The following is a 14,095-nucleotide window of genomic DNA, read 5'->3' on the forward strand; positions in this document are numbered from 1 at the left end:
CGGGATATTCCCTGTCCTGGTGTAGCCAGAAAATATTAATTGAGGAGGTAAACTATTTTACAATTTTGACAGTAGAAAAAAAGGTTGCGCACCTGATTGCCAAGAGATCATTATGGAATTTTGATCGTATCAGAGAGCTTTTCTAGATTTTCATGGTTAAATTAGCGTGTTGTTTCTTTGGAATTTGTAGAAATATTTATAAAGTGGATAGACCATTACTAGAATAGATATACAATCAATTAGTGATCCCTTATACTAGTATAACTATTATGAGTTAGCGAACTATTTGACTTCTATGCCTCTTTATGTTTTTAGACCTGATAAAGCACTGGAGGAATATATAACATTTTAGGAGGCTAAATCTGATTATTGTATGCTACTTGGGCAGTTTCAGGGCGAGTCCGAGTTGCTGTAAGATTGCGACCTCGGAATACTGAAGAGTTGGTAGCAGATGCAGATTTTGCTGATTGTGTGGATTTGCAGCCAGAGGTTTTAGAGCTAATTTTAATCTTTATACCTAGCTCAGATAGTCTACTTTTAGCTCTATATCTTGATAAAAAGCTTTGATGCAATCTATCTGTACACATATTTATATACAGCTTAAAAGGTTGAAACTTCGTAAAAACAATTGGGATTCAGATACTTATGAGTTTGATGAAGTCCTGACTGAATTTGCGTCACAAAAGCGTGTCTATGAAGTTGTTGCCAAACCTGTTGTTGAGGTGAGTGTGGCAGAGCTTTATTATTATCTCAAATTTTGAGCATTTCATTCTGAACTCTAGAGCAAATTTGTTGAGCTGAAAGAGAGTATTTTTGGTATTCCTGGATATTCACGGCCTACAGAGGAGTACATATGGATAGGTTTAATTATAACTATTTATTTTTTTGTCAGCATTTGGCTCATGTTTAATATTCCTATCTTGGACATCTTTTTGCTTAATATCGATCATCAGATTGAAAGAGTACGCTTTGTAATGGAATTCTTTTTTTTTCTTTTTCATCTGTTATATTTCGTGTATAGATAAGGTGTTTTGAACTCTCTCTTGATTATTAATTCTGTGCTGTTTCTTTTCTTTCCTAGAGCGTTTTAGAGGGTTACAATGGGACAGTGATGGCTTATGGTCAAACCGGAACTGGGAAGACGTATACTGTTGGCCGATTGGGTGATGAAGATACCTCTGCTCGGGGTATAATGGTTCGTGCGATGGAGGATATACTTGCAAACATCTCACCTGAGACTGATTCTATTTCAGTTTCATTCCTGCAGGTTGCACAGGCTACCTACATCCTTCAATATTGGTTCCATCATTATGAACATCTTTCTTTGCTCAGTTTTCTTATTTCTAGAAGATCCTTATAATATTAAATGCTAATCTAATTTATAACTATTGTTTTTTATGTAGCTTTATATGGAATCCATCCAGGATCTACTGAACCCAGCAAATGATAATATATCAATTGTTGAGGACCAGAAAACTGGTGATGTTTCTTTGCCAGGGGCTACTGTCTGCGAGATCAGAGACCAGCAAAGTTTCATTCAACTCTTACGCTTAGGGGAAGCGCATAGGATTGCTGCCAACACCAAACTGAACACTGAATCTTCTCGGAGTCACGCCCTTCTGATGGTAAATATTAGCAGTATTTAGTGCTTTATTTTTTGGTTGCCTTTTCATTTTGGCCTCTGTAGCTATGAAACTCATATGTCATAGTATAGGTACATGTCAAGAAGTCTGTAGTGGACAGGGACGAATTTTGTCTTGAAGCACAGAATCGCTCAATTGGTACTTTGAGGCCTCCTATACTACGTAAAGGCAAACTGATCGTGGTAGATCTTGCTGGTTCCGAACGCATTCACAAATCAGGTCTTTTGAAACTCTCTACCTAACACCCCCATCAGTTTCATAGCTGCTCCTCTTAACCTAGTTTAAGCCATAGCAGGAGTGCATTGCCTCTGGAGTTTTTGATCTTGGATTGAGTTTGTTGATGCTGAATCTATATAGTTGTTTGTCTGTCACTAAATAAGAGTCCGTCAAGATCATACTCGTTTCATTGATTAATATTGTGTTCTGTGGTTTACTATTTGAATTTTTTATCTGATGAGCTTTGTATTGTTTCTTGAAGGAAGCGAGGGTCATATGCTAGAAGAAGCCAAGTCTATAAATCTTTCACTTAGTTCCTTAGGGAAATGTATAAATGCTTTGGCAGAAAATAGTCCTCATGTCCCAGTTCGAGATTCAAAGCTTACAAGGCTACTAAAAGATTCATTTGGAGGTCAGCCTTTGTGCTTGTTTTAAATATATATTGTGATCTTCTGTTGAACTATACATTTCTTAGAACTTCAGTAATTTGTCATGACACTTTGTGAAGCAATATTATCACAATTTCACATAACCTATTCCAAAAATTGGTATTGTATATCTGTTCGTGGTTGCATTGTTCATATTTACAATGTTCTAACCTATACTGGAAAAATGTTGAACGATTTCTAGCTCAAAAACCATTTTTTTGCAATGCATTGAGTAAACGGGGTAAGACAGCACGCTCACTATATCTTTCATACTATTACTCAAATACATGAAACACTCACTTCATCTTGACTTCAATTAGATTAACAAGACTAAACCATTGCTTGACGTGAACAGACGCTTTCTCATCAGACTGTTTTATCCGGCTTCATATAGTACTTTCTTTACTCAAGCAAAGACCTTTCTTTTTTTTTCTCTACGAAAAGCAGCTGAAGATGAAATTCACAACTTAAAGACTCAGCTATTTAGATTTTCAAAGATGGAGGTATAGACCGTATGGTATAAGTAAAATTTGGTTTTTACTCCACCATGAGTTTGATCCTTGGATGTGTACTTGATGAGCTACCTATGACTAACTAATGTTGTGCAGTTGGCAGGTGGAAACTCTGATGGCCTACAGCAAGTGCTGGAAGAGGAGAGTTATCAGAAAAAGAAACTTGAAGAAGAAGTGAGAGTTTTAAGGAGTCAACTGGCACAAATATCTATTGAAGCTAATCAAGTATGTTTTATATTGACTAATGACTGCTAGCGTTTTTAGTGAATTAAAGCATCTAACTATAACAAGTATTTGTCCCTTGCGTACTTCTATTTTTAAGTTATCCCATCAGTGTCTGCTCTGATGGTCCTGAACTCTGAAGCGAAAGCCATTCTAGCTAAAATTGTACACATTGTATTGTAGATTTTTTCTGTGAGAAATAAGCAGTCTATTCTGTTTTTAAGAGGTGTAATTAGGTAAGTTGATTCATTTATAGGTATGCTTAATGTGTTAACCATTTTCAATATTTAGTGGATAACTCATTAGTAAATCTTCTTGGAAAAAAAAGAACTCATTCAAATGTAATAACCTTTTCATCTGCTCCTTTAACTTTCCCTGTTTGGTACTTGTATAGCTGGCCAACTTTTTCTTGATCTTTATGTCCATAGGCGAGAGGCTATCCAGATGGATCCAACTCTGGTAACCCCCTACCTGGTCAAGATTCCTTAGGACCGCTTAATCATATGCGGTCTAGAGATGGTAATAATGGAGAACGGGCATCTATAACAAACCTTCATGAACAAGGTACTGATTAGGGCTTTCTGTCACATATTTAAAAATCATCTTCTTGCATCTGTATTCATCTGCTTCTTGATATAACAGTTGGATTGCAAAAGATATTATCATTACTTGAGTCAGATGATGCTAATGTACGGATTCATGCGGTAAAAGTGGTAGCCAACTTAGCTGCAGAAGGTATTTCACATTTGCTCTTATGTGCATCATCCGAATTGTTCAATACTTCAATGTCTTTCTGATATCCTAAATAACTACAACTCCAAAGTTATTCTCATCTAATATTGCCAAATTTTTCTGTATTTCATTCTACTGGAAAGGTCTTGTATAATTGGAATTTGTATGATTAGTAATGATTGATAAATATATATTTACAGCAAGATGGTGTAGGAAAAATTAAAGAAAAAAAGGAACTATGCAGTTTGGTCATAACCAAATCTGAAGCTGAAATTCAGTTGTGGTTTCATCAGAAACAAAATGAGTTGTTTGGTCTGTTTGATGACCGTTTGCTCAGTGAACCTTGTACCCTCCTATGATCCTATCGGAACTTCTATTACTCCTATTATTTTTAATAGTGATGAATCTATTGACACTGTAAGAAAACTTACATTTATTGTGTACATCACAGAAGGAAATCAGGAAAAGATAGTTGAAGCTGGTGGTCTCACTTCATTGTTAATGCTCCTTAGAACATACGAGGACGAAACAATTCGTAGAATAGCAGCTGGTGCAATCGCCAATCTTGCTATGAATGGTATGTGTTGTTCGTTGTGTCTAGTTTTGCTCTCCTTTATATGCCAAATTGTTCTGTTTCTAAGAATTGATCCACGACCTTAATGATCTCACCGAGGCTGCATTCCCATTCTTTCATCGTTGACTCATGCTATAACTACTGTCCTGGTTTCAGAGGCTAATCAAGAGCTCATAATGGCCCAAGGTGGAATATGTCTTTTAGCTATGACAGCTACTGATGCAGAAGATCCTCAGACTCTAAGAATGGTTGCTGGGGCAATTGCTAATCTATGTGGCAATGGTAAGTTTATCGCGTGCTGCTTATTAATTAAACTCTATCGTCAACATCCTAGCGGTCTCGTTTTTTGACTGTACACAAGGTGTTCTATGTGGAGAATGTTCAAGATTTTTGTTCTCGTAACATATTGTAGGACTGATCTCATTTGTTATCAAGTTAATTGGCATTTGTTGCCTCTGATTGGATCTGTACTGTATCTCATATTAACAGACTTCATCCCTCAAAGTTGGTCCCACACATCATCCCTTAATCCGTATTCTGTAGCGATTTTCAGCCTTTATGTCTATGGTTTTCAGATAAACTGCAAATGAGGTTGAGGTCAGAAGGTGGCATCAAAGCTCTATTAGGGATGGTGAGATGTAGACATCCAGATGTTCTTTCTCAAGTTGCCCGTGGCATTGCAAATTTTGCCAAGTGTGAATCTAGGGCTTCTAGTCAAGGTAAACTATATCCTTTTAAATGGAATTTTACATGATTCTTTTACATGATTATAAATTCTGGCTTATATTTTATGCATGCTTTGGATAAAAAAGAATCACAAGTCGATAATTCATAACATAGCAAAGACAGTCATTATTTGATGCATGGGCATGAATGATATGGTGCTCCATTTACAGGGTCAAGGCATGGCCGATCCCTCCTGATAGACGATGGTGCCTTGCCATGGATAGTACAAAATGCCAACAGTGAAGCTTCACTAATCAGACGTCATGTTGAGCTCGCACTCTGCCACCTTGCACAGCATGGTAATAGTCGAGAACCAATTCTTTCTTGGGTTTCAGTCATATGGCAGTTTGCAAGTAATCAATAAAAAACACTCATTTTCAACCTTCTTCACAGAGATCAATGCAAAAGACATGATCAGCGGAGGAGCCCTCTGGGAGCTGGTTCGTATTTCGCGGGACTGTTCTAGGGAGGATATAAGGGCCCTTGCTCGCCGAACTCTGACCTCAAGTTCCACATTTCAATCCGAACTGCGACGCCTAAGGATCGAGGTTTAGTTACTAACTGCACTAATCTATTCTCATATATACATTTATATGTGTGTGTTTTGCCCATCTGCTAACAAGTGAGAAGCTCTATAAGATGTTAGAGCTTCTGCTACAAAAGATCTACGCTTTTATTACGTAATGGCGTTATTTTTTCATTTAAGTTGGTTCTTTGTCCCATTTTTTGGTGCTGGCATTCCCTAAGCTTCACCTAAAATTTTGTACTCGTGAATTATTGTGTACTAGTTGTATATATGAAGAATACTTTGTTGAAGTTTCTCTTTGCCTTTAACAATGAAATTCGTTCGACACTCACATCAAAATAGAAATTAATGGCCCATTGCCTAATGGTAGAAGGGTAAGATCAAAGGTCTTTGGTTCGAGCCGATGCAATCTTTAAATTTCTATTTTTTTAATCATAAAAAAAATGTAGGATCATTTATGGGAAACTTAATAGTAAAATATTAAATCTGTCCATTATTAAGTATGCCATTTTGTCACGTTGGGATGCTTGTCATTGCATGTCTTGTTTTACTTTTACCAACATTCTATTAATTCGTTACACTTAACATTTTTATTTTAAAACCGAAAATGAGATTTATATTTCATAATATTTTTACATTCTTTCATAGTATTTCTTAAAGTTTGAGTCATAGTATTTCTTAAATGCTACTATTTCGCATTTATAATTTGAAAATTGACGTGAAACATCATACCCAAGATCCAAGACAAGTAGACAAACATCATTAGCCGCCATTCCGCAGTTTTTTAATCAGTATGCGCCAAATGGGATCTATATTTTGGATATTAATTAAACTCGCAATAATTTTACAAGTAATTTGTCCAATCCAATTAGACAGGACAAATTAGTGCTCAAATTGAGCTGGTTAATGACAATGAAGTTTGGCATTAATTTTTTTTCAAATGTTGTCGTGACGTGGTTTATTTATAATTGGATTTGTTCGGATGTACATGGTGCTATAATTATATGAATCAAACAAACATGAAATCGGAAATAAATTTTAGAAATGAAAACGGTTATATATAGTTGCATCAGAGTTACGTAATATAGTTAATTTTATTATGCAGGTTATTTGTGATTTACTTATAATATAGTGCCGAAAGAGTGAAATTATGGCCCAGAAAATAAATATCAATATGGTCTGTACTAATAAGACGCCAAAAAATTTCTATAAGACAAACATAATTTAGCAAACTAAAATATTGAAATATGTTGCAGATATTAAATATGTTAATGATTATTCATTTTCCCATTTAAATTAATAAGATATTAGCATGTCAGGACGTCCCATTAACCAATTAAGTGCACATAGTATAAAAAGACATTCATTTGTGGACTTTCCTTTTCAAGTATATCAATTTCCTCTACTATTTTAAAGGATAATCAATTCTGCATCATTACCCATTATTTTATCCAAAAAGGGAATGTTACATCATCCATATAATATTCACAAAAGAATTGGGAGCTCTGGATATCTATAGTACGTATTTCTTGACATTATTTTATTTCATTTTGGAGTTAATTTTTTACTTAAAAACTAGATCTAGCATTTAATTAAACACAAACCATGATTCAGTTTCTTTGCTGTCAAGGTTGCATTACAAGTATGAAAGATTCATATTTTAAGCATCAAATCATTTACTTCAACAGAGCAGTCAGCTTTGTTGAAATCATGAAATATTAATTCTGTGTTTCATGAATAATTTAGGTAAATTAAGAACTTTGAGTTTGTAGTGACTAGAATATTAAACTAGTACTATTAATTTAGCTTTCCTTACTACTCAAATTTAGAGTGTAGATTTAGGATGCGATTAAGGGTTTCATAACCGGTCCTCAGTCATGTTTGGCGTCTAATTACGATTAGGTTTTTGAATTCTCAACAATTACTTTTTTTACTATGTCTATTGCGAAGCCTTCCAATTAACGACGTTACTAAAATTTGTGCAACCATTGAAATAGATCAGTGATCAGCTGCATTGTGAATATAAAATTCAAAGTTCCTTTGAATCAACACCAAACAAGAAGTTTGAAATATGTGGAAAATTCTAACACACAACCCTAATTAAAGTATATATTAGCAGTTAGAAGTTTGATCTCCACTATCCATCAATTTCATATATGTATGTAGACACATCTCGCACTTACGAGATTATAATAAAATATGAAAAAATAAAGGATCAAAGAGAAATTAGTAAACAATAGACCCCAATTTAGTCATTTGAGCATACATACACCCATTCGGTTTGAAAGATTATAGCTCGTGATTGAATATGTATTATATCTTGTTCATGCGATTGAATCTCACAACTTAATCCTAAATAAATAATCATATGATAATGATTCATAGTCACCTCCCTCCAACTAAAATAATCTACAACTTAATCCTAAGTAGATAATCATATGATTATGAGTAATAGCAATTTTACGGCACCATATGACAAAAATTGATGAAGGGGAATAACTTTACACTCATACAGTATATCTTTCACAAGTAATTATAGGTATATGGCCAACACAAGTAATTATATGTATATGTAAACATGATACTTGGTCACAAGATGACATATTCATATAGTATAATTAACTCAAATACTCAACATGCCATGATAGTTTTGAAATTGAGAAACTTATAAGGAGTTACAGATCTCTATATATGAACTGAGATTCTAGCTAGTTGCAAAATTGATAAACAATTAGGCCAAACTTGTTAAAACAATAACACATGAAGAAGACATGCATTCATTCGTTTTGGTGGCTTTTTAGTTAGTGAAACGGTCCAATTAAATTCGGTCATCATGAATTAGAATACCACTGAAGTTGTTTTAAGTCGACACAAATAATTCACCTCATCATAAAAAGACAGAAAGAGAAAAAGGATTATATGAATTAAAAATGCTGAAATTAATCACATATTGAGAGAGATTTATTATTCATAAGTGTGTGTGGCAAGCAAATGAAAGGCACACAACTGTTAGATTAGATGTAAAAATGAGAGAGGAGTGTTAATGCATGAACCATTCCTGAATCTAGACACCAAACTGATTGTCTGTAGGTCCTCACCACACTCTCACTTTGCACACAGTTTTGCAGATATATTTAACATCCTATCCACTATCTATAACTACATACTATCACACAAAAGTGATAAAATGGAAACTCTATATATTGTACAAACTCCAAACTTCTCAACACAGTATCAACACAATGTCAATACAGTGTAAAATTTCAAGATTTTAATGCTAAACACAATGTCAACACAACATCAACCATTGACATTGTGTTGACATTTTCTAATGCTCCAGATCATAGTTTGGAGTTTGTATAGTATATAGAGTTTGCATTTGATTACGTCCCATCACACAAATCATATTTATATAGTTATATTGAAGATTTTATAATATGTTGCAACAGCTTATAATTAACATGTAATATCTTCAAAGATTCTAAGTTGAGAAAGTGTTTGAATAATTGAGCTCATAAGCTAGAGAACCAGGATGGAAGAAATATGAAATTGAAACTACATACTTATATTGAAATACCAAGAGAAAGAGAAAAGATAGATGGGATTGAAACTAATTGTTTTGGTAAAAAAGACTGTTACTTAGTATAAATTGTGTGAAAATAAGTTAGGATTGAGGAACTTAGTATTTGAGAGCTTATAAATTGTTGGAACTTATTTTTACAAGCTGTTTAGAAGCTTATTTTGTCAAACACATTTTATCTTTTCATGCCACATTGTTGCAACATGTATGGATGATAGAAAAAGTATGTCTAATTAAACACAAACAAATCCTCATTCAGTACACAATTTCATCATGTATTAATAATAATCATAAACAAATCCTCATTCAGTAATTTCATTTTATTAATACAAATATATATATAGTGTATATACCAGATGAAAGAGTTAGTTTTGCCTCGAAAAAAGCTTGCACGTGTATGCAGTCCTAATATTCATGCATCTGGTCGGAAATTAATTCACCATATATATACACACACACTTGAAATTGCAGTCAAACAAGAAATTAAGGCAGAAAGTTAAGCCCATACCTCTCTGTTAAGCCAGTTGAAAATTCTTGAAAATTGGAGCTTTTCTTTCACTGCTGTCTCTACGTAGAATGTTCGAAGCCATCAAAAATTGACTGCTTTCAGTTAGAGTAAAAAGAGGATAGAAAAAGGTCGCATAAAATGAGTTCCAAACCAATTATTTTATGCTCATATTTGAAAATAGGAATCTTAAAAGAGACACACTACCAACAAAAAAGGGCACCCAAATTCTCTTGTTTTCCTTCAGCAGGAAGTGATGAGTATATATCATTTTACCACAATCACACTACTGCTGCAATTCAGACAACAAAAGGATTGATTTCAGACAACAATCACATACACATATAAACTAGTTACTTAACTAACTCAATCTACAAAATCAATGTTAAAGAAAGAAAAGGCTGGTAGTATTTTTTATGAATGAAAAACCCCAAACAATTCATGAATTTGTACATTCCCCTCTCCAATCAAACCGCAAAGCTAATAAAAATTAATTATCCAGATCACCAACACCATATTTAAAAAAAGATACTAGAAAACAAGAAGAAGATGCTACTCTTAGTTGAAATCACAAAAGTAGATTTAAGAGCTACTGAAAATTAGGGTTTCCTTTTTTTTATTGTTTTTGAGAAAACAATCAAAATGGAGGGCGAGAGTTGCCCCAATAAGCTTCAGCCGGCAACGAATTCATCATATTCTGCTGCATTCCTTGAAACAAATTAGGGTTCTGATCACTCATCATCTGCTGCCCGGCCTCCATCTGCCCGCTGCCCGGCACGGCCTCCTCCTCCTCGAGGGGCAGCCGCTCGTAGGCCGCATTCCCGAAGGAGGCGGCCATGATGACGACGGGGCCGGCGGCCATGAGGGGGCCGACGACGGTGCCGCCGAGGACCTGGCCCTGGCCGCCGGAGATGTAGATGGTGAGGGAGGAGGCGGCGGGCGGCGCCGGCGGGGGGAGGAAGGAGCCGGAGAGGGAGAGGATCTCGAAGCGGCCGTGGAGCGTGACGACGGCGCCGGGGGCGGAGGGCTGCCGGAGGGTGACGTTGGTGACGGTGCCGTTGCCGTTGAGGATGCAGACGCCGCGCTGCCGCCTTGTCGCGAAGGCGGAGACGCTCTCCTGGATGTCGCAGCCGCCGGCGACCTCCATCATGTGGGACCGGAGGGCGTTGGCGCTGTCGCGGGTGATGATGATCGGCGGCTTCGGCTTGTTCTTCGAGCCCGCCGGCCTCCCCCGCGGCCGCCGCGTCACCTCGCCGTCGCCGCCGCTGCCGCCGCCTCCTCCGGCGGCGGCGAATTCCTTCTCCTCCGATGTGGGGGTTTGGAGGCCGTAGCTCTCGTCGCGGTCTCGCTTGATTGGGCGGCTGTTGCCGCTCTGCTCGTCGTCGTGGTGGTGCTGGAACTGGTGGTGGTGGAGCTGGAGATCTCCGGCGTGGAAGGGAGGCGGGAGAGGGCGGCCGTGAGCTAGCTGATCCATCACTTATAATCTAGTAATTAATTAGAAGCTTCGAGAAAATGAAGGGGAATTGGAATTGGAATTTGTTATTAGCTAGATTTTAGTTGAGAGGAAATTGAGATTCACCAAGATTTGAGCTGAATCAACCATCCCTTTCCCCACAGCTCTCATGTGTGATACTTCTATTTTTGCTGTTGAGTTATATGAAGAGAGAGAGAGAGAGGGTTGCAATTGGGAAGTTGAAGTTTTTATGTTTGGGGGCTTTAGTTTTAGGAGCTAATTAGTATGGTTTGGGTTAGGGTTAGGTCAGTAGAGAGAGAGAGAGGGGATTGGATCGAAGTGGCTGACGTGGAGTTTGGTAAATAGAAGGCGTGCGCATGGCCGCATGGGCGGTGGGGGGGGCTGGGGCCCACATCTTCTCAGCTTCACATACAAAAACACATGAAAAAGTCATCAACTCACTAATTACCATACAACTGCAACCTCAAAATCAGGCTGTATTTTTCTCTATACCATGCTCTTGCTCACACAAATTGATGCAGGGGATTGGATTAATTAATAGTTTTAGGGGTAATTTGATTAAGAAATGGAGGAAAAAAAGGAAGGTAGCGTTGAATTAGAAATAATGAGTGATTTGGATTAGGTAGGTGGGTTGTGCAGTCCAACATTAAACAAAGAGATGAATTTGTGGGGTGCCATTGATATAAGACAAGATTATGAAACAATTATTGAGAGAGAGAGAGAGGGGTTTGACCATCAAGAGTTGAAGGGGGAGGAGGGGAAACGCTGTCGTTCTCTAGGTTAATGAAGCAGCCAAAGCAAGGTGGAGAAATGAGGTTACCACAAGGTGAAACTAGTCTACACACACAGAGAAAGAGAGAGAGAGAAGGGCATTAGACATTGTCTGAATTGGACTGAAACCCCAATTTCCCATGACCCACATGTGCTTTCTCTCTCTCCAGTTTTAGATTATTTAGGTCAAAATTTAGGAAACACAACATTTTGTTCATCTCATGGAATCCTTCTTCTACATTCTTCTTTAATTAAAGTGATTCATTCATAATTTTTTTTTAACAATAGTTGTTATACAATAAATTTGAAGGAGTATATTATATAATACAATATGATTGACATTTAATAAAAAATCATATACCCTAATTAAAATAATGAAATCATCGAGATACATAAAATTGTGTGAGATGGAACACAGTGGGACACTGGAGGTTTTATGTGTATCTTGCATTCATATAGCCTTACCCTTACGTAATTGGGTAAAAAAATAAATTGACTTGAAATTTTTAAGATCTTACTTGGTGATTCAAAAAAGTTTATTTGCAATTTCATGTATATTTTTTGTTTAGATTACTCTATACACATAAAAATTGAAGTACTCACAAGTCACCCATATTTTATTCGGTATTTGTTGTTTTTTTTTATGAATATGGGGAATATATAGAGAAATTTGTATACTCCTTTATTAAAACAATATAGGAGTACTAATTTGTGAAATCTAAAGGATATAATTATTGCATGAAATTTGTAGTTGGGTGACACATGACATGCTTACATCAAAATCCGGCGAAAATTTGAGTTCCAATGTGTTTTGCTGATATTGCGCAAATTAATACACTGATGCCAAAATTGCTGAAGGTTACCCTTTAATAATTTTTTTTTATTTAATACCAATATATACTAACTATGTAATGGATTTTGTGAAATTTTTCTAAATTAAAAAACACACTAAATCTCTATAGGTGTACTAGTGCATCTAGTAGTGTATTACCTTCAACTTGGTTTTGTTTCAAAGCTATAAACAAAACACGCATACATGATACATATAGAGAGTGATCTTGGTTCGAATAAAATTCTTCTTAGTTTTAGTATAACTACAAATAAACAGAAAATTATTGGTTTGTAACTATATAATATAATGTGCAATTTTCATAATCTGAAGTACTATTCTTATTAACATACACAGAGCATTGCTAATGTATATTGACAAAATTGTGAGACTAATTTAAATAGGCATCAAAATACCCCTACACATATAATAAAATAAATATATATAACTAAAATAAAAAATGGGGCAAAACCGAAACAATTTCAAAGAGTAAAAGTGGAGGCAGTGATGCAGTAAAATTAAGTAGAGCCAATGAGAATGGGTCAAACAAGGAGTTTGATGTTCGTGTGCACGTGCACGCAGAGGATAACTCATCGCGTATTGGGGTGGCGTCTTTTCCGATTAGAGGAGGTCGTGTTGATGACAGCAAAGAGGGAATATTCTGCTGTAGGTGACTCTCTCTCTCTACTGGTTTTTGTTTTTTTCCATCCAACTTCATTTTCCTCTAATCAGAAAGTGAAATCTTCATTATATTTATTTATTTTATAAAAGCTACTATATGAGATATTTTTCTGTATAAGAAAGATAAAGTACATTTTTTCTTGAGTGGAATTCAAACTTTGAGTTGCCAAAGTTAGTTATAAAAAATTTGGATAGTATCGATCGATCGAAGTGAAAAAACAAATATATTACTAGTAATTACTATTAAAGTATCAGCACCAGAAAGATATTTAATTTATAAAGATTTATTAAATTGCGGCGACAATTAAATAAATGTTTACCGTTAATGGGGTTCCTTTTATGTTGTTTTCATATTTTATTAGATATTGTTACTGAATTATTATTACTTTTTTTTTTTGCGGGACTCGTATCTATTTGGAAACTTTCGTTCTTTTTTTATTTGGGATGTTTCTGTTTTTAAACTTTGCTGATATTATATGGCTCAAGTAGATAGATGGAAATGCCACATGTGAGGCGAGTAGTAGTATTAAATTAAGGCTTTCATTGCCTAAAAATAGGGTTTCTAAATGCAATTAAGTTAATGACTAGTATAGTCCAAAGAAATTTTGATAGCTTTAATTCCCATTTAAATCAAGTATAACGATTTTACATTTTGTTGTATTTTTGTCACCTAAAA

At 35.7% G+C, this 14,095-nt stretch overlaps 2 protein-coding genes across 2 annotated transcripts; one reads left to right on the plus strand and one right to left on the minus strand.

The window, feature by feature from the left end:
• Positions 1 to 393: 393 nt before the first annotated feature.
• Positions 394 to 5,869, plus strand: LOC125221388 (kinesin-like protein KIN-UB). Its single transcript, XM_048123506.1, has 15 exons — positions 394 to 489; positions 600 to 722; positions 1,082 to 1,267; positions 1,404 to 1,625; positions 1,715 to 1,862; positions 2,122 to 2,271; positions 2,699 to 2,790; positions 2,896 to 3,024; positions 3,450 to 3,585; positions 3,664 to 3,756; positions 4,205 to 4,330; positions 4,484 to 4,609; positions 4,903 to 5,046; positions 5,224 to 5,352; positions 5,447 to 5,869. Exons 3-15 carry the CDS (start codon positions 1,112 to 1,114, stop codon positions 5,605 to 5,607), a joined length of 1,812 nt encoding a protein of 603 aa, XP_047979463.1. The 5' UTR covers positions 394 to 489; positions 600 to 722; positions 1,082 to 1,111; the 3' UTR covers positions 5,608 to 5,869.
• A 4,180-nt stretch (positions 5,870 to 10,049) lies between these two features.
• On the minus strand, positions 10,050 to 11,442 carry LOC125220021 (AT-hook motif nuclear-localized protein 22). Its single transcript, XM_048122131.1, has one exon. The coding sequence runs from the start codon at positions 11,136 to 11,138 to the stop codon at positions 10,302 to 10,304; it is 837 nt and encodes a 278-aa protein (XP_047978088.1). The 5' UTR covers positions 11,139 to 11,442; the 3' UTR covers positions 10,050 to 10,301.
• Between the last annotated feature and the right edge of the window lie 2,653 nt (positions 11,443 to 14,095).

The sequence above is a fragment of the Salvia hispanica genome, chromosome 4 (assembly GCF_023119035.1).
Source record: "Salvia hispanica cultivar TCC Black 2014 chromosome 4, UniMelb_Shisp_WGS_1.0, whole genome shotgun sequence".
In the NCBI taxonomy this organism is placed as follows: Eukaryota; Viridiplantae; Streptophyta; class Magnoliopsida; order Lamiales; family Lamiaceae; genus Salvia; species Salvia hispanica.